Source organism: Sciurus vulgaris, assembly GCF_902686455.1.
Source record: "Sciurus vulgaris genome assembly, chromosome: 7".
In the NCBI taxonomy this organism is placed as follows: domain Eukaryota; kingdom Metazoa; phylum Chordata; class Mammalia; order Rodentia; family Sciuridae; genus Sciurus; species Sciurus vulgaris.
In genome coordinates, this window is record NC_136467.1 from 136,312,263 (window position 1) to 136,338,516 (window position 26,254).

The following is a 26,254-nucleotide window of genomic DNA, read 5'->3' on the forward strand; positions in this document are numbered from 1 at the left end:
TTGGCCTCACTGAGAGCGTTTGTGTCTGTCACATACCATGTTCCTGTGCTTGCCTGGCACATTCCTTGCAAGAACATTAGTTTTTTAGGAACTCTCATTCTTTCACAGACAGTATAGTCAATACTAGGGCAGCTCATTCTTGCACTAGATCTGCCCTCCGGTGTCATTCTTATTTCCCCATTACATTTTTTGAATATTTGCTGTATGTCAGACACTTTTAATCCTAGTCATTGAATCCTCATATGGTTATAGACATTTCATTCAGTTTACAAATCAGATTAATGAAGCACAGAGAGGTTAAAGAAACTGCGTATGTAGACTAGAGCTGTTAAGTGACAGGCTGGGTTCTAATTCAGGCTACAGGTAAATCAGTGCTTTTAACAATTCACGCATAACAATCCCAATGACAGAAAGACTGTTTGCCAATCAAATACTTTAAAGACTACTACTACCTTCCAGGATTCAATGTGAACAAAACAAGCATGTGCCAGGCAATAGTGGTGCACACCTGTAATTCCAGCGATTGGGAAGGCTGAGGCAGGAGGATCGTGAGTTAAAACCCAACCTCAGCAATTTAGTGAGGCCCTAAGCAACTTAGCGAGACGGTCTCAAAATTTAAAAAAAAAAAAAAAAAATTATAAGGACTGGGATATGTCTCAGTGGTTAAAGACCCTGGGGTTCAATCCCCCATACCAAAAAGAAAAAAAATAGAAAAACACCAAGACCAAAAAGAAAAAAAAGAAATTAAACACCAAGCATGTTCCTTTCTAAAGTCTTGTGAAAATTCACATCATTATAACCCTAAAGATGAAGGGATAAAATCCAGTTAAATGATAAGAATGGATGCAAAGCACTGGTCATAAGGTTCAGGTCTCAAATTACAGGGAATTGAGAGTAAAGATGATTGACAGGAACCAAGGAAGGTCACTGAGTTAAAGTGAACAAATAAAAGTCCATTTTTGCATTACAGTTTTGTGAAAATATAATACCAGATTCATTGTATGGGATACAGGTAAAATTTCATTATAAGGAATTCCATTATAAGGACCAATTATTTTCTGTTGCTTTGATATGGTTTCAGAAAATTCTTTGATGCTAATCTAAAACCTAAGCATGCTCCCTGTGACCCCTGCGCCTCTAAGAAAACTATTTGAGCCTTACTTCTTTTTTAACTAAAGATAACAAAGAGGAAACAAACTACATTTGCTCTTTAACATTTATTTGAATTATGCTTTAATACATCTCTCCATTCCTAATTCAAATATTCTGTTTCTCATTTGGATGATACACAGAAACTTAATGACGACTATCTCTGTGCCAGGCATTGGTGGGAGGGAAGACACCTTTTATTTCATTTGGTATATTTCGGTAATGTTTTAAATTGTAATCATTTGTTATTTTTTAATGTTTAAGAAGAACTAGCCAGGCACAGTGGCACACACCTGTAATCCCAGTACTCAGGAGGCTGGGTCAGGAGGATCACAAGTTCAAGGACAGCCTCAGCAATTTAACGAGGTCTAAAGCAACTCAGAACCTGTCTCAAAAAAAAGAGGGCTGGGGATGTGGCTCAGTGGTAAAGTGTTCCTGGGTTCAATCCCTAGTTACCACCTCCCACCGGAAAAAAAAAAAAAAAAAAAGTAGAAAAGAAAAACTAATTAATCATCCACTTAAAACCAAAGCATACTATACCCCAGAATACCCAGATCTCTGATCTATGCATGTTACATCAAGGTTTTCCTTCATGTTTTTCAAACTGTGATCCAAGAATCACCTACACTAAAAATCAGGATGCTTGTCTGTAGTATGTGTATATGGATCCCCCTCCCAAAAATTGTTTCAGTAAACCAGAGAGAAAACAATCAAAGAATAACTACAACAGCAACCTATCAATTATACCATTTATTGATGATACAATTATACTGGAAAACAATCACAACAAAAGAACAAGCTTCTGAATAGAATACTTCGGTTTACTAAGTAAAACGTTTCTTTGAAACATAACGTGAAGAATTGTCAAATGCAGCAATGTGGAAGCCCTTGGATCTGTATACAGATGGCTCAGCTGTGACTCACAGGCTACACTCCGTATCTCATCAGGCAATCAATTTGTGTTGCTTTTTTGTTTGTTTTTGTTTTTATACCTGCATCTCAGAATGACAAACCATATGTTAGCTGGGCTTCTTGAAATAGATTTGCTCACATTGAGATGTATGAAAGAAAAGAGTTATTTTTGGTCTATGGGTGAGCACTTACCCTTAGCTATAAAGGAAGGTGAAAAACAGTTTAATTTCTGAATATAGAATGGTCTATTCAATAGTATACTTTTCTGGTAAAGTTTCTTTTTGGTCCTTTGTGATTTAATTTCTTCCCTGTGATTTTCAGGAAAAGACAGGGGTATAGGTGAAACTGGTATTGGAGACCTTGGTGGCAGGCATCTTGTTGAGGCCATTTTAACCAGTGATTGAGTTGTTTGGGCGGTGGCAGGCTTGGGTGAGAGTTCTTGGCATGAATTTGAAGTGAAACTTTTGGGATTCTTAAAATCATCAGAAGTTGCAATAGATTGTTTTGTGGTTGGTGAGCTTTTCAGAGATGGTGGTCTAGAATTCCATTTATATTTTCCATCACCGCTCCAATTCCACTTTGAAGCATTTTGTTCAAGCTTACCAGAACCAGAATTGTTTTTTCTCTTTTCTCGACTTTTATCTACACAAGATGTCTGAAGACTCAAAGGGTCAGGAAGTTTAGGCTGCCTCGCTTTCAATGTAGCTTTGGAGGAAGAGGGTCGCTCAGAAACTGCTGGAGAACAAAAAGCATTTGGCAGTCTAGACCGCTCCTTTTGTATAGTCGTATGTTGTAACCTTTCCAGTTCCAGTAAACGAGTTATCAGTTGTTCAACGGAGCTTTCTGGAGATTCCACTGTTGCTTTCCAATTTTCACATTTTGAAAAGGCAAATTTGTGCAAATCCAGAGTATCGAAAGGAGGGGGAAGAAAATCAGGATATAGAAATACTTCACTCCGTTCCTCAGTAAAAGATTCCTCAACATTTTCTATTTCTTCTGGCTTTAACTTAAGGTCCATCTTTTTAAAATAGCTGAGTAAAGTATCATTAGTATTCTCGTTTTCTGATAAGTCACTTTCATCTGTTAAAATTTCTTCCACATTGCTGTTTCCAGTAAAGTTGCAGTTTGGAGCAGATAAAGTTTCACCACCATTGTTGGTTTCTATAGTTGAACATGAATCAATTTGAAACTCATTTCTGTCCTTAAAAAAGTCTCCATCAGCATAGGGCCAGTAGAGACCTAATGGCACCGGCAGTCCCAGGTTAGAACCAGCTTGCTGATCAACTGGAGTACTTGTTAATGAGTGGTTTAGGGTAAAGAGCCTTATGGGATTATTGACTATATTAAAGCCAGTTTCCATTGTAGATTTTTTGAATTCCCTTTAAAAAATAATTTAATTAATGAGTGGTTTGTTGACTATAATTAAAATGCTATTAAATGATACAAATAAGTAACCTTTATCAAATATTGGTTAACAATTTAGTTCCCAATGGCACGTGTGTTATATATTTAGCTATCTGCAATAAAAATACACTAATTTCAAAATATGCTTTAATTATATAGAACTATGTGAAATTTTTAAAATACAGATAAAAATATTAATTAGACATCCCTTTGCACAACTGCAGGTAACAAGATACCTAAAATGAGACCTAAAGATGGCTAACTGAAACTATGAAGCCACAAGGCTAAAAGTGGCTAATTATATATATTTACCTATATTGTACCTGAAATTATGATGTCTGAAAATTAGGATATCCAACTCAAACTGAAATGATAGTGAATGTTCATTAACTCAAAATCGGATAAAAGGAAACTCAAAGAATATAGTTAGGTTATTAACAAAGAGTTCTGTGTTAATCACTGTAGTTTTAAAAATTATTCTAACAAAAAAATAAGCAATATCTATCAAACCAAAATTATTCCAGATATAGTCCTTAGCAGTTTTCTTCTAATGGTGCCCTTTTATTTTAGGAGTAATTCTTCTAGGTATTAAAATAATACTGTAAAGATACAAAAATAATACTGAAAACTGCAAAAACTCTAGGCCATAAAATACTGAGTTTCTAGATGCTGGGTTTTTTAAAGATAACTGGAAATACTGGGATCGAAATATTTGATGCATTAGGTTGACATGTGGTCTTAACACTGATCTTGTTTCTATAAATGGCCAATTTATAGTAAAGATAAGGTAATCTAGGATTTTGAAAAATACTTTCATTTCTGCAGAAAGTGATCAATATGTATTCATTTTGCTAAACACTAGGAATGCTGCCTTGCCTTTGAAAAGCCACAGGAAAATCACTTTAAATCTACAGTTGCTCACAGACACTACAACTGCCCCCCGACCCATGGAACAGTAAAAAGAGCAGGCAGGCGAGAGGCAGAAGGCCTAGGTGTGAACTCTGCGCCAGCAATGAATGAGCAAAAGAAAAAGTCAATATCCACCTCAGGGGAGTTCCATTGACAATGTTCCATTCACATTTTATGTCAGTGTACTTTGTGAAATGTTAAACACTAAATTTATTACTGTCATCCTCATTGATTGTACACTGAGGAGAAAAATTTTAATAAAATATTTCATTGACATCCAACTTCCATCTCTGCACCACCCTTAGGCCTACCCAGCATGGAAAGCAAATCCCTATCAAACACATATGCTTCTGTTTAGTCCTCACAACATCCCCATGAGATGGGCTCTTTCCCTTTCTTCCTGTTACAGATAAGCACACTGAGATATTCCACTGCTAAGGACACACATCTAGTAAGTGGTGGAGCTGGGATTTGAACCCAGGCAGTGGATCTCATGGCGGTGATCCCAACCACTGCCTTCTGCTGCCTCCTTTGGTGTTCGCCCCTCTGTTACTGTGATAAAGTCAGGTGTTTGACCTCTTACCTTGAAATCCTTGTCCCCAGCTGAGTGCTTTCTCGCTACTAAAAGAGCCTATCCATCAGTACCAACATTCCCTTAGGAAGCACACAATTCCCTGGAGCACTTCCTGGTTTTGCCCTTGAATCCTACATAAGGGAAGCCTTACTCTGGGCCTTATGGAGGTGAACTCCTCTGGCCAGGAGAGAGCTGCTGTCAAGTGATGCACTGTTTTTACAGCTGGTTGAGAGAGGAATGGGACTTGAGATGCCCTTAACTATGTATAAAACTGACACTGAGCAGTGTTCCAGAGGAGGTTATTTCCAAACCTCCTGTGTTTTTAAGGGGGAGTCTAGCTGGTTCTAATCTACAATAAAATTTAAGCACAAAACGTGAGAATTCAGAATCAAGTAAAGTCTGAGAAGCAATACGTTATAATGACTATGAACATGAATCAAGCTACTTTCAAGTTCCTGCTCCACCATCTACTAGTTGTGTCACTTTGAGAAGTTACAGAACTGGTCACCATGCCTCAGTGTCCTCATCTGTAAAACAGGGAAAATGGTAACAGTACCTACCTTGTAAGACTGGGCTCAGTTTAAATGAGTTAATAGGCATAAAGAATTAAAGTAGCTCCTGGAATAGTCCTTTCCTGTGATATTTCCTTTTCATTTCAATGACAAATCCAACTCTATCCATCTAAGCCTTCATTGTAAAAGGTGAAAATTTCTACAACCTGAAGAGGACTTGAGTGTCACCTAAGCCTTTGTCGCAAGGGCACAGTGAACCCACCTCTTACCTGCATGCTGGCTAGCTTGTGGTGTCCACTGCCTCTTCCTATTTCAGGGTGGATTTCTGCAATTTCCACACAATATTTTTTCTGCTGGTTTTTTTTTTTTTTTTTTTTTTTTTGTATCTTGTATTTCAAGCAGCTAACTCATCTGTATTTAAATTTATTTTATAAATTTAGAGTATAACAAAAATATGCTCTCACCTGTTCTCCATGGTACTTCCTTCATTAAGAGGGTAACTCCACAACTGAAACAGCCCTTGTTTACTACTCTGATAACAGAAAGATCATGACAATGTCTTAGAAAATGCATGAATTTTTGAATTTGACATATTAAGTTCTAGCATCGGTTGCTCTACTGGAATTTCCAAAGGGTTCTATAAAGCAGCAGTAAAACACAACATGTGTGTGTTCCCCATTCATCTTCTAAGAAGGCATAGTTCTTGTTCTAACCACAGGATGTGTGGTAAGGTCCACTCATTCCCCTTATGCATACAGAAATCATGTGTTTTTACTGATTTCAGCAGAAATAATATAATCCATTATCAATACCAACCAAACATCATTAACTAATGAACCTTCAGTATCATTAACATTATTTTACAATTAAGTGTTTAGTATTTTGCACTAAAATGGTAAGTGAAAGATTAATTTTTTCCATTTCAAAATAGGATATTGTCTATTTCAACTGCTTTGAGACATCATAAGGGTTGAGACTACTTCCCTTTTGGCAGTGACTAGTAAATACTATACTTACTACATGTCAATTTCCATTTATAGCATGGTTATACTGAAAAAAGTTAATATAACAAAATATTAATTTAATGACCAATTTGCAGCCCTGTAAAATAATAAAAGCTTTGACTTGCTTGAAGAAGTCTACAGAAATAAAATTTAAAGTTTAATTTTGAAGAAAAAAATTTCAAAGAACATGCTTATCATTTTCAAACAATATGTGAATTATTTAAAACCAAACATCCTTACCTTATTAATTTTGCCTGAAAGAATATGTATGAAAAATGACAATTAATAGTTACATAAAACAGGTTGCCTTCAAACAAACCCCCTTTAATATAAGTAATTATTCCAGTATAAATATATACATCTAGGATTTCTTACCACCTGCCGCACTATCCCTTCCAGGTGGGAAGTTTTTATTTTCAAGAACAGGTACTTCAGAATCCAAATTCCAGGAAGATACGTTCTAAAATAATATTTGGTTAGGATAAACTTAAAATTAAAAAGATTTTAAAAGCTCAAGTACAAAATTTTACATGTTCTTTGGTTAAAGTATGACACAAGGCACAAAGTCCTATGAACCCCTCCGCCTCCAGGATGGACACACTCAGCATCTTTGAGATGCATGCAGTTCCTCTTATCAAACCTTCACCAGCTTGATAACATCTGTCATTCATGAAATGGAAACACTCTTACCATAATTTATGGTTCCATTCTCTCTCTCTCTTTTTTTTTTTTTTTTTTTTTTTTTTTTTTGCGGTGCTGGGGATTGAACCCAGGGCCTTGTGTTTGCGAGGTAAGTACTCTACCAACTGAGCTACATCCACAGCCCTCCATTCTCATTTTGTTAAAAATAATGACACAGGTTCTCAAAACTGATTTTAAAATATAATGCAAGGTTGTGTACCATGGTGCACAATGGCATGTTCATCAGGTTTTCTGTGTTTGAGCACCAGATCTGAAAGCCTATAAAACCTTTCCACCAACCAAAGAAAATCTGCACTCCTTGCATTATATCCAATGCCACCCAGGCCACTACTCTTAGTATGGATTCCACATGTTGAGAAATACTCGAGAAATACTCAAAAAGAAAGCCAAAAGATTTCTGAAAAGGGAAAGGTACTAATAATATCCACTAGATAGTTCTATTCCAGATGTTATGCAGAGTGCTATGGGGCAAACCCAAGGGTGTGGGCAGGGAATGACTGTAATACTTCATTCAACAAAGAGGGAAGTGATGAGTTAATGACACAAAAGTAACTTTAAGGAGTGAACTCAGTTGTTTTCTATCTCAGACAACAAAATCCTTTATAAATGAATCTCTACACAAATGAAATGTTAGGCATTATTAGGTATCAGCTCCACACTAAGGAGGAACAGGGAGAAATAAGCTTCAATATGCACAAGGATTTAATTTATCAATGGCGGGGTATCTCCTGATGGGAAGGATAATGGGATATGAGAAAGGAGAGTGCAGGTTATCTTTATTTGGAAACTTCTGAAAATAAAATTAATAAATTTCTGCTTTCTGATATAACATGTATGAGGTCTAGTCACTACGTGAGAATCACCTGGGGAGCTTTCTAAAAATAATGGTTGAAGGCTGGGATTGTAGTTTATTGGTAGAATGCTTGGTCAGCATGCATGAAGCCCTGTGTCCAATCCCCAGTACTAAAAGGCAAAAGTTGCAAAAAACATACAAATTCTAATTCAGTAGAATGAGGGTGAAGTCCAGGTGTTTGCATTTTAAAAAACTCCCCAATGGATTCTCAAATTTCTTTCAGGTATGCAATCCTGGGTCACTAGTGTCCAAAATGTTCCTGTGAGAAACATCCTTATGTTCAAATGGTAAAAAGAAGTGATGAAAACCGTGCTGTTTATACAATCAAATTAACCTAAATGTGTCAATGGGTAGGGAAGGCTGGCCAACTGAACATGAAGTCAGTTAGTTTGCTTGGGACTTGGTTATACTTTTTTGATACCCCACTTGCCTTACCGATATTTTTTCAGGAAGGATGTGTGAAAATGGGAACATTACCTGGCTGATAGCCAGGTAGCATCTTTAAAGAAATCCAGTTGCAATTAGAAATAGTCTGGTATTTGGAGAGAAGCTAACCTTTCCCTTTCTTAGAAAAAAGAAAAATTTCCACTTGATACCCCAAATGTGCAGAGGGAAGAACAGTGCCAACTTCTCACAAAATGAAAGCAGTAAAGTTATCTATGCAGTAAAACTCAGTGGGCACGGTCTTAGCAATAATGAGAGCTCCTGCCCAGAGGCTCAAGTTCAGTGGCGTCTGCCATACCTCCTGAGAGATGCTTGACAGACGGATGGTGGTGCTACAGTTCTCCCCATTTCTTCTGCCCATTTTGTTGTAGCTGCTCCTCTGTTTCCTTAAAATCCTATACAGATTGTGGGACAGGCACATTTATGGGTAAGATTCAACATTCATATAAAAAGAAAGCAGGAGTTTTGGTTCCCTATCCAAAGGAGGTTAAGAAAAGTGCTTAGAGGGCTAGGGATATAGCTCAGTGGTACAGCACTTTGCCTGGGTTTGATCCCTCCCACCACAAAAAAGAAGGAAAATAAAATTCTTAGCCGAGAGGGACTGTAAGGGCTGAGTGGAAGTAACCATATGAAAAGAAATCAACCAGAAAAAAAAAAAAAAAAAAAAAGCAAACCAGGACAAGAAAGGGCATAGACAAAAGCAAACTGTAAGATTTAATGGACAGATTACAAAATTAAGGTCAGAGGTGAGAAAGGAAATATCAGATTAAGAAAACTGAAATACGAGTTGGAAAAAACGATGGGGTGAATTATTTGAAATTTAACAAATAGGGCCATGACGTCTGTTTTTTAATCATTTGAAAGAAAACGTCCTCCATTTGAAAGCCAGGTCAACTTTACATACAGGCAGAACACGAATCCCATGCGTGTTTCATAGACACCTAAAAGGCCTACAGGCCTAGGCAATATTTTCCACACCAAACTATCATGGTGTCTAAAACACCCACTAATTTAAGGTAAAAGAGAACTATAAGATAACGAAGCATCACTGGATTAAGGTATAACTATCTGAAAAGAATTACAAATTAAAGTCATGCAATACTGAACACATTAGCTAATTGGTTGCAATTTTTGCCTCCCAGAGGTAAAGGTGTACTTTGGAGAAATAGGAGATACAGTTCAGGTAGTCTGTGGACAGCAGGTATTGATCCCCCTGCTGTAGGTACGCCAGGCCCTGGTGCAGAAGGTAGAGGAAGGACGCTGTGCAGTAGGGGGCCCCCTTGGGGCCACGCAGGTGCCCTTTCCTTGGCGGAGAGCACGTGGCACCAGGCACCTGAAAAGGGCACGGCACCTGCAGCAGGAGCCTAAAGACAAGAGTCCAGGAAAGGGAGCTTTTGGGGTCCGGGAGCGAGGAGGCAGATGTCTGAGGGGGCGCAAGGCCCGGGAGGGCGGCCCCCTTTGGCTCCCAGGCTGTGGCTGGCCTCAGTGGGGAGCTCTGTGGGGAGCCCAGGGCGGCAGGTGGGGCTCGCGGGTCGCCGGGGCTCGGGCCTCTTACCCAACAGAGCCGCAGGCCCACGTGTCCTCCCTGGTGTCCTCTCCGAGGGCGCCGCCGCCCCGAGGCCCAGGCCCCTCCGCGCGCAGGGTCAGTGCGAACGGCTTGCCGGGCGCCCCCTCCGACTCGGCCTTCCTGCAGCGGGAGGACAAGGAGGGCAGCGGGCAGCGGTGGGCCCGGCCCTCGGCCGTGAAGGGCCTGCGGGTCCCGCGGGCCGGCACCGGGGCGGAGGTCAGGCCCAGGGGCCAGGCCGGGCTCCAGGAGGCCAGCCGTGGCAGGGGCTGGGTCTCGGCGGGCTGCTCCACCGGCCGGGGCGCCCTAGGCGGCGCTGAATTCCACCAGGTCCACCGGGACTCCAGGGCCGGGGGTCTGTCGAGGGCTGCTCGGGCTCGGAGCCGCTCGGGGGCCTCCAGGCCGCCCGCCGTGCGGGACACGCCACGCCGCCGGCCGCCGGGCCTCGGGTACGGCCCCTGCGCGTCCCCGGGCTCCGGCAGGGGCGTCCCTGCCCACTCGGCCATCCGGGTGCAGGGTGCGCCCGGGCTCCTCGGACAAGGTCGCAGCCACAGCGGCCCACCGGCCCTCGAGGCGGCCTGCGCCGCCCCGGGCCTTGCCCGACCCTTCCAGGGCCTCCGAGGCCTCCCTGAAGGTTCCGGGGCCTTCCCCCGAGGCCCCCCGGACCTCCCCTGCCCTTCCCCGGCCCCTCCGGGCTCTTCCCTGGGCTTCCTCCGGCCTTCTGCGGCCCGGGCTGAGGACTCCGCGAGGCGGCCAGTAGGCCTCCGGGCCGAGCGCCGGGCCACAGGCCTCCAGGAGCGTTGCCCCTCACTCCTTTAGACGGGATCTGTGGAAAGTTACACCTATGCTGCTCACATGCCACATAGTTAAAATGGAAGAACAGTATCCCTGCTGAGAGCAAGCCCACCTCTGGTCAGCTGCAGGTCGGTCATCCGTCTTACCACAGGAAGATCAAAAGTCGATTTTTTTTTTTTTTTTTTCTTTCTGTCTGGGATACATTTAGATAGCCCAATCGAGTGCCCCTAAATGCAAGTCTCCTACCACAGCTCCATGAAATAAGTAAGGAGGAAAGGGAGGAAGGAATGAATGTGCGCACACACACACACACACACGTACACATACACACATCCATTTCTCTGTAATAGTTTAATGTAGAGAAAAAATATTGAAACAAAACATACATGACTATACATTCTTTAAAATAAAGAATTGCTATTTGAGCAGAATTTTTTGCACTACTTTGCCAGTGATACTACTGTGTTCTGTTGGGTGAGCACCAAGTTCTACATTCAATCCCCCCAATATTTCAATTAGCATCTTAATATACTGAGGAGGATGGACTCTTCTTAGATATTCTTGGAATAATGCACATACAGGTATATAACAATGTTGACAGCAGATTCCAGGGTCTCTTGGATCTTTGATCCCAGCCCACAGGTGTTTATCTCCTTCCTCCGCATCTCCATTTTCCTTGCAGGCCTTCCCACCCACCTTACTCCGTTTCACTAGACCCAACCTTTATTTATTTTTTTGTATTCCTAAATTTTATTTGGTTTTGTTTGGTTTTTGTTTTTTTTGGTACTAGGGATTGAACCCAGGGTCACTGGGTCACATCCCCAGAACAACTTCTTTTTTTTTTTTTTTTTTTTTTTTTGAGACAGTGTCTCATTAAGTTAAGTTGCTTACGGTCTCCCTAAATTGCTGAGACAGGCCCCAAACTTGTGATCCTCTTGCTTTGAGCCTCCGGAGTCACTGGGATTACAGGTGTGTGCCACTACACGTAGCTCCTCAATTTTATTTGTTAATCCTGTTGATTTGTTTGCCTTTTTATTATTTGTTTATCCCTAGAAGAAAGGAAGGGACCTTGCCTGTATTTAGTGAGGTATCCCCCTACTTTAAAACTGGGTTGGGCCAAATCAATGAAGGTCAATGAATAGGAGCAGCAGAGGCCTCACTCCCCGCAGCCTCCTTGAAGGTCTACCTAGCAGGCTTTCCCCCTTGCCAGTCTATTTTCCATCCCAAAGCTCTAACCCTGAATCTCAAATGTGCTTTGAATTCCTAAATATTAAAAACCAAATTCTACTGCCAGCCTTGAAGTATCTGCATATTACCTTTCCTTTCCAGCGCCTGCTACATGTCAAATGCTTCAGACATTTTACAATTTTCTCAAACATCTCTTTCCTCCAGGATATACATCATTTTTTCTTTTCCTACAATAATGCCTCCTTTGGAAAAAAAAAAAAACCTTTATTTTAACCTGCCTAGTTAACTCTAGTCATATAGTTCTAGCTCAGAAATCATCTTTCCTGACTTCTCAGGAAGAATAAACTACTATCCCCTGCAAGATCCTTCTTTTGGGTTCTGATAAAACTATTTACTTAGAATTTTTTGCTCATGTTACATTATAATTATTCATTTGCCGTAGCTCATTATCTTTGCAACACCTGAAGGTGAGACCTGCTTTTTATCTATTTAGCAGGTTGCCTGGCATATAGTAGGTACTCAGTAAAGTTTGAATTAATTCAATTACTGAAAAAAATAGTATTTCCTAGAATATATGCTGTGGTTACAGGTGCCAACATATTACTGAACAGTCTAGAACAATCTAATACTCCTAACCACCCCATGAAAAAGTCTACTAGTTATTTAATAAATGATATATTAAATAATTTTAAATAATTTAATAATTTAATTAAATAATATTAAATAATTAGATATATTAAATAATTTTTCCCAACTTAAAATTAATGGAAAAAATAATGAATTGAGGTCAAAATTGGAATCCACATAGTCTCAGCTAATACTTTCTACAAATATATGTATCTGGGGAATTATCACCGCCCAGACAGAAGCTCTTTGTGCATGCATGAGCGCATGTGCATCTGTGTGTGCAAATTTCCTGTATCAGGCGTGTCCTCACTCATCTCCCTTGCGTTCTGCTTCTCTTTCTGCCTTTTCCTTTTGTTTCAGAATTTGAACTGATTCCCGTTTCCTTCGAGCACCTCTAAGATTTGTCATCCATCAATACATCTTCTACAATTCTCTTTTTTCCCTCGATAGAAATTATTCTTAAAAACCTTTCTGAAGGGCTGGGGAGACAGCTCAGCTGGTAGAGTGCTTGCCTCTCAAGCACAAGGCCCTGAGTTTGATCCCCAGTACCGCAAAAAAAAAAAAAAAACCTTTCTGAGGTGGGATTGTGGCTCAGTGGTAGAGCATTCATATAGCATATGCGAAGCACTGGGTTTGATCCTCAGGACCACATAAAAATAAAATAAAGGTGTTGTGTTCATCTTATATATACAGCTTATATATACAGATTTTTCTCTCCTATCATCTCTCCTACTTAACTCCCGCTGAACTGTTCTTCCTTTCTCTGGAGACTTCTGCATGCTTTGACATCAGCATTGAAATTGCGGCTGCCTCTCCCTGTCAGAACTTAATGTGAAAGGTTATGGTGATGTTAAAACTAAGAGAATGTACCTTCCCCAAGTCCTGGGTCAGGTTTGGCTCTAGTCTGGCTCTGACCACAGTAGCTTAGATTCAGGTTTAGCTTCAATCCCTGATCCAAAAGAAGGCACTTCCCTTCAAGGACATCTCAAAGCCACACCCAGCATTCAGTTCCTAGTGGTAGCCTCAAGCATTCCTTAATTTATATATGCACTTCTTTAGTCCAGAGTGAAAGCAATGTTTCATAAACGAAGTGGGACATGGGGATGCTATCTCTTGGCATTTAGCACACTCTTCCATTATTTACCATGAGATGGTCTAAATCAGAGGGAAAGAAGGCAAGCCTTGGGCCAATCACTTCTTGGGGGTCCAATAAGCCTGCCTTGCTACCAACCTCAACTTCTGTGGCAAAGGTGACAAAATTGACTACCAGATAACTATTGTGGAGAGCACCTTGTCATATATGCCTTTTTATGTCCTAGGTCATGCAAGAACTGTCAGTAGCAGCTTTTCTTAGTTTCTAATTATTCTGCAGGAAAAGACTTCCATTCTAGCCTGCCTCCTTCAGTGCCTTCCAGGTTTTGATATTGCCCATGCCTTTGCCCCCATCCACCTTTATATTTCCTTTTAGTAAAACCAAGATTACGGCAGGCAAGTACTACAGCAGAATCTTCCTCAGTGTAATTATGTAAACATTTTCAGAAAGTCAGAACAATATTTTCTAATTAACTACTGTTAATTAAACTTTGTTGTTATAGTTTTTAAATAAGATGCTCAACCAGTCTGAAACATTTCAAATCAATTAGGGACAATTTGTATTTAGCATATGGTTTAAATAACTAACCCTTATTTATCTATGTATTTATTCCGAGCAACCACTATGTCTTTTAGGTATGGCAGATTCTATTTATCCAGATTTAGGACCCTTTTTCTAAGAGCATTCATCTTAAATAGCCTGACTTTCTTGTGTTTATATAATTACTTTTAATGATGTACATACATTTTTTTCTGCTTCAAAGTTGCTTTAGTTTTTCTTTTCTACTTTGAAGTTTCATTTTAAATATTAACCTTTAATGTTTAACTCCCTTAGGTCTTATTTGGCAGGTCACCCTTTTACTGCAAAAATATAAGAAATCTTGTTTAAAATCTACTTAAATTAAAAAAAAAATCTCCTTATTCCTAGAATGAAGGTGATAGTGATGTTTATGTACATACATCCAAAAAAGAAGATAAGCACACACCTCAGTACATTCTACACATGCACATGTTGCAGCTAGTACTTTGGAATACATTCTCAATCATGTATTTCCTCCTTTATTTGCATTTTACTGCAAGATGATTTTCTGAGTTTGCATTGCTTTCAGTCTTCCTATCCTTGAGATGCTTTAGTCTTCCTATCCTCTGGAGCTGTATTTTCCTAGCCTTACAGCAAAAACTCGTGCCCCTCCTACCCTCTCCCCCCATACTGGGATTGAACCTAGGGTGCTTTACCACTGAGCCACATCCCCAGCCCCTCCCCACCCCTTTTTTTTAGACAGGGTCTCATTAAGTTGCTCAGGCTGGCCTTGAACTTTGGACTTCCTGACTCCCCAGTCACTAGGATTATAGGCGTACAGCACTGCGCTGGGCTTGCTTTAAATTGTGATCTAAGTTATATCAGAACTTACTTTCTGGTGCCAGTAAAGGTGTGGCTGGGGTCCTCTTTCTGGGACTCGGGATCCTCCCACTGCATCTGCTTTGATCGGAGAACTCTCTTCAGCACGCTTCCTTTGAGAAATTTGGAAATGATCTTCTCTTTCTGAACATTACTGAACACTTTGCCTTCTGGAAGCCAGCTGACCTTGTCACCTTCACCGTGGCTCAAGGGAAGGGAAAGGTGTTCGGGAGACACAACAACCCTCTTTGAAACAAAAAAAGGAATTGCTGTTTACCTAAAAATCATGAATAAAAGATGAGCCCGACTAGAAAAACAACCCAGGTTCTGCTCCCTCTGCTGCTACTACATGCGGGATTAATTTAGTTAATAATGTTCTGCTAATCGCCTAAGCAGCCTGCCGGCCCGTCATAGCAACTGAACACCACAGCACGGAGAGGTGCCTGACCTGGCTTAGGAGAATGTGCTCTAATCTGTTCTTGGCAGAAAATAATTTTACGTTAAATTATGGTTTTGACAAAGGTAAATATATTGGCCCCTGAAGAATAGGATCGGAAATAAGAGAAATACAAAAAAAAAAAAAAAAAAAGAAAAGAAAAAAAGAAAGAAAGAAAGAAAGAAAGAAAGAAAGAAAGAAAGAAAGAAAGAAAGAAAGAAAGAAAGAAAGAAAGAAAGAAATTAAAACGAAGCATCTGTTTCATTAAAGATTCAACCAGGCTACCAGCTGCCTTCATGACTGTTAGTTACTCCCACCCTAAAAAAAATGTGCTTTTCACCACACTACTATTAGAAAGCAGAATTGTTTACTACAAGTCTTTCTCATTGTAAAAAGCAAAATGTACCCAGCTGATAGTTTATTTAAAAATAAAATTTATGCCAGATGTGGTGGTGCATACCTGTAATCCTAGCTACTTAAGAGGCTGAGGAGGGAGGATAACAAGTTTGAGGCCAGTCTGGATGACTTAGTGAAACCCTGTCTCAAAATAAGAAATAAAAAATTAAAAAAAAATAAATAAATTGGGGATATAGTTCAGTGTTAGAGAGCCCTGAGGTCAATCCGCGGTGCCAGAAAAAAATGATTACTTTGTGGCTGAATAGTATCCCAGTGTGTATTTATACCACATTTATTTTTTTATCCATTCATCCACTGATGGGCATTTAGGTTGATTCCATATCCCTGTTGTCATTTATAGAGTTGCAATGCACATGTCAGTGCAGGTGATTCTTTCCTGTACTGGTTTAATTTCCTTTGGCATACACCCAGTAGTGGAATTGCTAGCTCTATGGTAGTTCTATTTTTAATTTCTTGAGGGACCGCCTTACTGTCTTCGATAATGACTGTGCTAATTTACACTCCTACCAACAATGTGTTATCCTTGTCAGTGTTGTTTTTTTTTTTTTTTTGTCTTTTTGATCAAGTCACTCAAAAAAAATTAATAATTGCTATCTTCTGATTTTAATCAAAGCCAACAAACTCCAGGGAGCTGCAAACATTCCATCAACAACTGCTTAGAGCGATGATTAAGAACATATGAGTCAATTGACATGATATGGAAAAAAGATAGCATTTTACTGGATCATTTCCTTGGCATGTTGAATGGCTTAAATCATAGTTTGTTCTTATATATCTATGAAATAAGGGTTCAGAGTAATGCACTCAATTTGCTTGGAACAAAACAGCACAGGATATGTCTTTCAGCTTCCAGAATATTCTACCTTTCTTACCCCAATCAATTCCCTTTTCTGTCCAAAACCACCCAAACAGTTTCGGATCACACTGTATTCAAGTGGTTCTTGTTAGTTCTATAACAAATTTTAAGGGTGTTTATATTTTAAATATAACTTGCTTATTTTAAAAAGTTTTACTTTTGTAGTTTGTAGTTGGAAATTAAGTTTTTTTTTTTTTTTTTTTTTTTTTGAGATGAGGGTCTTACTGTGTTACAGCGCAGGCTGGTCTCAAACTGTTAAGCTCAAGCGATCCTTCCTGCCTCAGCCTCCTCAGCAACTGGGACTACAGGCAGAGGCTCTAGATGTGAATGTACCATATGTTTTGTCATATGTTTTTCAAAGTCCCGGCTAAAGGTTTTTTTTTTTTTTTTCAGTTTTGGTAAAAAGTTGGCCAGTATTTGCAGTTTTTGCCATGGCATGCTCTGCTCCTCTTCCCCCACTCTGACCCTTGCATAGTGTGGTTCCCTAGCCAATTCATAATGACAGGGCACCTGACTTCACTGGTAGGTGGACCATGCCTGAAATCAAGGAGTAGCTCCAACAAACTCTTAAGTACATTTTTGTCCCAGACTGGGGAGTAGTTCTTAGAGGCTTCTAACTTGCTTAGTGCAAAACAATTACTGCATGGGGTGAGGGGGAAAAGGCTAGGCTTTTTCACGGGGGAGTCAAATCAGCAGGAAAATAAGTTGTATTCAAAGCCAACTTTGAAAAGGAAGAGAAAGGAAACTTTTCAGTTTCATACTAACATTTGCAGAGAACTCAAGGGCCAGGAGAGCTTTTACAAGAGAACAGGAGGCCAAGCGGGGACAAAAGGCAGGAAATAAGAGATACGCAGATTTAGTTAGCAGAGAACCTGTCAGTCAATTCCTTGGCATCTGTCAGGCCAGAGGAATGGGCAGCCCTTCCACCTTTACCTTCATTATCAGGAAGTTTAGAAGTTAAAATAATACAGAGCTTTTAATTTTCAGTATAAGGAAGTTACCCTTCATTGAGAGGGAGTCTGTTTCCTTAGGGTTCACTATCAAGTGTGGTGGTTTAAGATTATTTAATATCTCTATTTCCTTCACTCTTTGGCCTACCATGGCTTCTTACCAGTACAGTTGAGCATTTTTGTTTGTTTACTTTGTTTCTTCAGTGTTCATTTGGATCAGAAAATAAGAAGCAGTTTGGCCTCTTACCTGTGTTAATCTGGACATTTCCTTAGTTTGGGACCATGAAGTTCTTTCCTCAGTTCTGCTCGGATTGCGATGACCTAACCGCACTCTCTAAGGGCCTCTCCGTCCGTGGAGTCTTAATTATCCTTGCACAGGGTGAAAGCACTCCTCTAAGTGCCAGGTGGAAAAATAACCTCAGACAGACGCACTCTGGGTGTTTCCTCCCTTCCCTTTAGGAAGGTTCTCTTTCTCCCCTTACAGCTTGTCCATTTTCAGAAAGTAAATTAGTGCTTTCTGTAGAAAATCCCTGAGAGACTCCAAAGGATGGTTTCCATGGACTGCATTTTTCTGCTTTGAAGGTACAGTACGAGCACTTGGAGTTCTAGGTCAGTCCCTGGACCATTGTGACTCTCAGAATGTGAAAAGTAGGTTCCGTGATCTCTTCTTGGGCATGGAGGGAAGCTGGGAGGAAGAACCACCGTCAGACACGCTGCTCTTCAAGTTTTCCATTTGTCCTTCTCTGTAACTCACAGGCCATCATGGGAACAATCAGCAACGACCCTTCTGACTTGAACATTATAACCCCGGAGAAATCAGAGCCCAAGAACTATGCCAAACCTGATGTCCTGTGTCACACCTTTGAGGCTCTGTCTAACCTTCACAAGCTGCTTCCCAACCATCTAGTGGAGCTGCTTCAATCCTACCAGTGTGAAGAGGACAAAGAAAAATGTATGTGGGTAGAGGGTGTCTGTGAACTCTATTCGTAAGCATCTACTTTATCTTGGTACAAACTGCCTCTTCTTCTAGCTATGAGTAAGAACTTACACTTGATATTGTAGGTGGGAATCAGTTCTTTTTGTTTTGTTTTGGTACAGTAGATTGAACCCAGGACTGCTTAACCACAGAGCCATATCCCCAGGCCTTTTTACTTTTTATTTCGGGACACGGTGTCACTAAATTGCCTAGAGTCCTCACTAAGTTGCTGAGGCTGGCCTTGAATTTGCAATCCTCCTGTCTCAGCCTCCTGAGCTGCTGGGATTACAGACATGGGCTACTGAGCCTGGTTTATCACTCCTCTTTAGGCAAAGAATACCTGTTTGAAAGATGGAATAGGACCAAGGTGGGAAATATACTGGATTTACAAAGTAGGTTTCAGATTTTGCTTTAAGATAGTGAGAGACCTTCCGAGTTGAAGGTCAGAGTTTAAACTTCGTTCCTTTACTCTGTTTCCTCCTCGTCCTCTTCTTGTCATGATTATTTCACAGGAAGAAGCTGGATATTCCCCCCTGGGAATTATAAGTAATGTTCAATTTCTTATCACTATTTTATTTCGAGATGGGGCCTATCTATATTGCCCAGGCTGACCTTGAATTCCTGGACTCAATCCTTCTTCCTCAGCTTCTCAAGTACTTTGGACTATAGGCATGTGCCACCACACCTGGCTGGTAACTGAATTTTTTGCAGTTTGGAATGACCTGCTATTCCTGAAATTTGGTCAGGACCCTTGCTAATTTGAGACTCTGCAGAATTAAGGGCATGAATTTCTCATGACTAAATGGAGGACACAGGCAGATGGCGGCATCTGCACATACGATCTTAGAAGACAAAACAGACGGTGCCACCGTGATTCAGACACAAACCAGAGCAGCAAGATAGATATTGGCATAATGATTTTTTTAAACAATGTGGCAAATTTGGTCCTTTTATTGTGATTAATTCCTAGTCCCTCAATCCAGATATCTAGGCCACCTTACAGATTATATAAATACACATAAATCATCAACAAACAAAAGCATCCTAATAGAATAGATAAATGTTTTCACCAGCAATTCACATGAAGAGCTATAAATCATCAGTAAGCATGAAAGATGTTCGAACTCTCTGGTCTTCAAGGAAATAAAAGATAAATCAAGGAGATAGTTTTAGGCCATTTTCAAATTTAAGATGATCAATCATGATGAATGTGTGGGTAAATTAATACCCTCACATACTATGAACAGCATGTTAATTGATTCAGGCTTTTTGAAGGATAATTTGAAAGTCTTTGTCGAAAGTTCAACTGTGTGTTATTGGCTTATTGAAAGTGAACTTGGTAGAGAATCAGCAGAAAGTAATTTTCTTTCCCATAACTCATTTTGACCCATTCTGTTACCTTCTTCCTTACCCTGAGGTGAAATTACAGGCACATCTCTGGTCATGTTGATAATAAAAAATCTGTTCTAATATCTAAGGACCAAACTCTCATCCAGTTTAACCCTGTCTGCTCCCAGAGCTCTGCCTGAATTGGAAACCAGGAAAAGGCTTAGCAGTGTGGGGGGAGCTTCTTTTCTCTTATTGCTTCAACTCCTCCCTCCATGGCTTCTGTTAGGTGACAGGAATGACGGTGGAAGGTCAGAAAGGAGAAAAACTAAAAAGCTTTTTCTTGACTGGCAAAATATCAGATCGTTACTAGGCACAAGTGATCCCAAGTGATTCAGGAGGCTGAGGCAGGAGGATTGCAAGTTCAACTTAATAAGGCCCTAAGTAACTCAGTGAAACCCTGTCTCATTATAAAAAATAAGAAAGACGGGATGTGGCTCAGTGGTTAAGTGCCTCTGGATACACACACACACACACACACACACACACACACACACACACACACACACACACACACATACACATACAGATCATGATCTGGCATGCATGCCCTCTCAGATCCACAGCTATGAAAAGTTGTTCCTTTCTCTCCTGGGTCATCTGGGCGCGTTCTTTGACGAGTTCCCATTGCTTGGTTCTCATTTGCACAACCTCCTGCTAGCATCTCCCTTCCTCTATCTCCACCTGTCCTAGTTCCAGCTCCTGTAACAAAATACCATAGATGGGCCATTTATAAACAAGAAATTTGTTTCTCATGATTCTGGAGGCTGGGACGTCCAAGACCAAAGCAGATTAGGTGTCTGATGAGGATTTTCTGGCTGATAGACCACAACTTCTTGCCCTGCCTTTGCCTGGCAGTAGAAGCAATGGGTCTCTCCGGGAACTATTTTCTAAGAGCGCTAATCCCAATCAGGAAGGCTCCACCCCCATGGCTAATCACTTCTCAAAGGCTCCGCCTCCCAAGACCTCACGTTGGGGGTTAGGGTTTCAACGTGCATTTGAGAGGCACAAACATTCAGACCAGAGCACCACCCTCTTCCCCAACTTTTTTTAATGCCACACTTCTATGCTAATTAAACTAAGATTTCCTCATCCTTGTGATTCTAGTTAAGATGGTTTCAAGCCAACTACTTTCCAGGAGGTTTACATTGAACTTGTAAAAAATTTAAACCCCTGTACCCCATGCGTTCATCCAGTTCATGAAAATACAACTGACTTCCGACACTGTCCTCTCTCCTCTGTGGTCTCAGGCAGCTGTGGCCCCAGCCCTTCCCCATTGCATGTTTCCAAGTGTTAGGGGTTGAACTGTCCACCTGTCCATTCAGCCCTCACTCCACGCCCCTGCTGAAGATATATCGAAGTCCTAACCCCTAGTACATGACCATATTTGGAAATAGGGTCTTTATAAGATGCAAGTATAATTAATTAAGTTCAGATGAGGTCAAACTTGGAACACGGTGGGTTCTTAATCCAATATGATTGATGTGTTTATAAGAAAAAAGAGATGCACAAGGAGAAGGTGACCATGTGACAGTGGAGGTGGGGATGGAAGTGAAGCATCTGTAAGCCAAGGAATGCCAGTGGTTGCTGGTAAACAGCAGGATCTAGGAAGAGGCAAAGAAAGGTTCTTCCCTTGAGGTTTCAGAGGAAGCACGACCCATTGGCACCTTGGTTTCTGATTTCTAGCCTCCTGAACAGTGAGATTTTTGTTTTAAGGCACGGGTTTGTGGCACTGTTATGACAACTCTTAAAAACTACTGTACCAGGAGTTAGGGGACATAGCCTGACTCATTCTTTTGAAGTATCTGTTAAAGCCAGGTGGAGGGAAGGGAAAGTGCTGTAGTTCATAGGACCACAAGGACTCTGCTACAGAAATCCCCAAATGTCTTCATGAATCCTTAGAACACGGGTACTTTTTGCAGAGGTGGGTATCCGGCACCTACTGAATTTTTCTCAGTTTTTAGATCCTTGAGACACAACTGGGACAACAGAAAAAATTTACACTATCCTGTTACATAGGCATGTTCTTCAAATTAGCAATTCCTTTTCCGTTTGCTATTCCACACACATGCTCACACCTGTGCGGACAGCTGCATGGACATGAATGTGCTTGGCTTCATCATTATAACAGTGAAAAATTGTGAACAGCCTAATTCCATTCAGTAGTAGAAGTTTTAAATGAATATATCCAAACTGAGGGCTGCTATGATAAAAAAAAGACTATATTAGCTTTCTGCTGTTATGACAAATGCCTTAGCTAAATCAACATAAAGGAAGAAAGGTTTATTTTGGCTTTTGGTTTCAGAGGTTTCAGTCCATGGTCAATTAGCTCTGTTGTTTCTGATTCTGTGGCAAGGCAGAGCATCATAAGAGAGCAGTGGGGAGCAAAGCTTGGTGGCCCAAAAAGCATAGAGAGAGAGAGAGAGAGAGAGAGAGAGAGAGAGAGAGAGAGAGAGAGAGAGAGAGAGAGAAACAGGGAGGGAGGAGAGAAGGGACCTGGTCTCAATATCCCCTGCAAGGGCACACCCCCAGTGCCTAACTTCCTCCCGCTAGGCTCCACCTCCTAAAGATTCCATATGATTTCATTTATGCCAAAATAAAACTGGACTTTTGTACACACAAAACCATATGTAAATGAATAAAAAATGAAGTTTTGGAAGGTGACACATCAAATTCAGGACAAGATGAAGAAAGATTTTCTTTATGACTCTATAGACATCTTGGAGTTGTTTAATTTTACTTTCTTGGATGGAAATCTTTTCAGGTATTATTTTTGCAATGAAAATGAAACTTTATTTATTTATGTACTTTTGGTGCCAGGAATTGAACCCAGGAATGCTTAATCACTAAGCCACATCCCCAGCCCATTTTTCTATTTCATTTAGAGACAGGGTATTGCTACAGTTGCTTAGGGCCTCACCAAGTTACTGAGGCTGGCTTTGAACTTGCAGTCCTCCTGCCTCAGGCTCCTGAATTACAGGTGTGTGCTATCGTGGCTGGCAGAAAATGAAACTTCAGCACTGAAAAGGCTGTGGGTGGATATGTCAGGCTGGAGAAGCAGGTTTCCATTTTCCAGTGGCCCTCCAGGTATATGTAGATGTAGATGTTTTCCTTTACTCGCCCAAATTAGAAGCTGTCAACATTGATGTAACTAGCATTTACGGTTCTTGCCAGGTAAAAATGGTCTGCATCGCTGACAGGCGCCTTTAAGTCAGAGGTGCTTTGCTACCATGATCCTTTGCTCTGGCTGGAAGCCAATTTAAAGAAGTGCATGATGCGGCTGAGGTTGATGGCACTGAGGGGAGAAGGGTTTCCTCTGTGTCCACATCTGTGCCTTCAGTCTGACCTAAGGCAGGGTCCAGCCAACATGGGCACACTGGCCTTGAGCCCTGAATTCTTTATACAAGGCTGCTTCACTTCCAAAATGCAATTTTCAACTGTGTCATGATTGCCTTGAAAGACAGTCCTAAAGAAATGATCCTATTTCTCGTACTTTCCTTCATCAGATTATGAATTTGGTAATGAAGTCTGATGTATCATTGCTACTGTGTCTAAAGCCTTCCTTCTGGTAGAAATTTCTTTTAACCTTAAAAATAGATTTTTGTCATTTCCCCTGCCAAAAGCTCTCTTCATCCACAAAGAAGCTATGATTGTATAAGACTATATTGCTTACTCAAAAATGATGAAAGAGAAAGAAAGAAAGAAAGAAAGAAAGGGGGAGGGGGAGGGATGGAGGAAGAAAGAAAACTAAATGTCTATCACAAAACTCAGTTTTTTCTTTTATGTTTTAAATAAAAACTTGGATCACAACAACATAAAAACAAGAAATGAAGATCCTTTACGGATCTGAAGATGCTATATGGGTTCAGTTATGCTGCTGTTTAGATAATTGTCTCCAAAACATAAACAGCCTCTATCTGCATCCACGGTCTGCTCAAGTGGTGCTCGTCCTCCTCCTGCCCACACCACTGGGCAGCAAGATGAATGCTTACTGGTTTAATGGCATGTGATATACTCTACATCCCAGTTCCTCACATATCTTACTTGTACTAAACCAAAAAGTCAGTAAGTGGAAGTTTAAGCTTTTGCTTGTTTGTCACTTTTAATTCCAAAGAAGATACTTCTTTTGGTTAATTTACTGCTTTTGCCTCCAAAGACTTTCTGAGGCTGTTTATCTAGATGGTAGAGATGGATAGGGAGAGGTGTGGCAGTCAAGAAGAGTTGTTCCCACAGAGTAAGTGGCCTTGGGAAGGAGACCTACAGGGCAGCCACCAGAAGTGTGTGCAGTTCAAATGCTGGTAGTCCTGTAACGACTGTCAAATCTGTGACTTTATGTGCACAGTATACAATTAGGTGTCAAAGTAACTCTTTGATACACACACACATAAATACATACATGGTAGCTTGGTGTACTGCTTTATATACCTTGCCAGTGTCGATTCATATTCAATGTAATTACTAATCTATCCACCCATCCTTCAATCTACCCACCCATCCATCCATTCATCCATCCCACATGTATTTAATTCCATGCATTAAAATAAAAATAAAACCTTCAAGCAGTGTATAGTCCAATATCTCCAAATTTTCACCTATAGATTTATAATGTGTCCGGAGCCGGCAGGTCACGCACCCTGCCTTGCCTCAAGGTCAGGCGCTTTGACTCATGGTCACGCCCCCTGCCGTGCCTCATGCTGAGCTAAGATGGCGCCTGCCAGATGCTGGCGGGGCGTGCCATTACCTGTTTATACACCTGTCAGACTATACCAGGTGCATCACACTAGATTGCGTGGTGCTTCATGATTGGACAATTACACTTCCTTATTGGAGTTCTGGCGCGAGACTAGTCTTGCCTTCGCGCGCTTTACTCTGATTGGTTTCTGTACTTTATATTAACTGTGTTAATTCTTCTAATAAACGAGACTTGATCAGGCATTTGTCTTGTCTCCATTTCTCGTGTCTCTTGTCTCTTTCAATCCCAGCACCCCCCTCCAGGTACCCGTTGATGTCCTGCAGGCCGGGGCAATAATGAACATTATTCTACTTCAAATAGTTTTTTTTTTTTTTTTTTCTTTCCAGTGTGGGTTATCAAGCCTAGGACCTCACCACATGCTAGGCTAGGGCTCTACCATTGAGCCGTATCCTCAGTTTTAAATAATCTCTTGAGGCATGATATGCTTATTGTACTTTATTTGAAAAACTAGAACATTTGCTTAAGGCCCAATTAAATGTTCAAAGTGAGATCTGAGTTTTTATCTCATTGTGCTATACAGTACTAAAATATGATTAATCACAGAGAATGTATAATTTTTGTTGAATTTTCTCTCTTACTTTTTGTCTCATTTATCCCTAGTTACCTACAAAGTATCTGAGGTGGTTTAAAATATCAAAATATGTGTATGTGTATTAGCTTCATGTTACTATAACAAAATACCTGAGGTAACTAATAAAGAGAAAATGTTGGAGTTTCAGACACGACACCTGAATTTCTTCAGTTTTGGTGAGGGTAGTGGATGGTAATATATCATGGTGGCAGTGAATGTAGAAGCAAGCAAATTATTATTTTTTCATTTTCAACTGAAGCTGTTGCGGGGGAGGGAGGGAGAAAGAGAAAAAGAGACAGAGAGAGAGAGAGAGAGAGAGAGAGAGAGAGAGGGAGGGAGGGAGGGAGGGAGAGAGAAGAGACAGACAGACAGCTGAGTCCCACAATTGGCTTCAAGGACACACCACCAAGACCTAGGGACCTCCCCCTAGGCCTCGACCTCTAAAGACACAACAGCACCCCCCAATAGTGCCGCCCTGTGAGCAGGATACAAGAAAATGATTTAAAAATTTCGTTTGAGGTCAAAAAAATTTGTAAATGGATGTTACCAAATACCTCAATTGAATTAATTCAGTTGAATATCAAATTCAACTTAGAAATCCTGATACGGATACTGCCACTAAAGGCAGCAGGTAGAAGCTATCTAGCCCCCCAAAGCCTTATACCATCAAACAGGAGCCTCAGTTTCCAGTCCTGTGCTTGACCCTATGAAGTGGTTCTGAGGCCTCTAAGGATCGACCTATTCACCCACTAATATACCATTTAGTCAGATTGCCAAGTTA

At 40.7% G+C, this 26,254-nt stretch overlaps 2 protein-coding genes across 2 annotated transcripts in view; both read right to left on the reverse strand.

Moving 5' to 3' along the window:
* Positions 1-26,254, reverse strand: part of ECI2 (enoyl-CoA delta isomerase 2) — a 149,172-nt gene that overhangs the window by 93,020 nt on the left and 29,898 nt on the right. The gene's annotated exons all lie outside the window — the stretch shown is intronic.
* Positions 1,955-15,358, reverse strand: FAM217A (family with sequence similarity 217 member A). The gene is given in 7 exon segments (XM_079146744.1): positions 1,955-3,440; positions 5,925-6,007; positions 6,011-6,097; positions 6,705-6,718; positions 6,840-6,924; positions 8,762-8,858; positions 15,142-15,358. Coding segments are annotated over 7 exon segments (1,647 nt in total). The 5' UTR covers positions 15,207-15,358; the 3' UTR covers positions 1,955-2,224.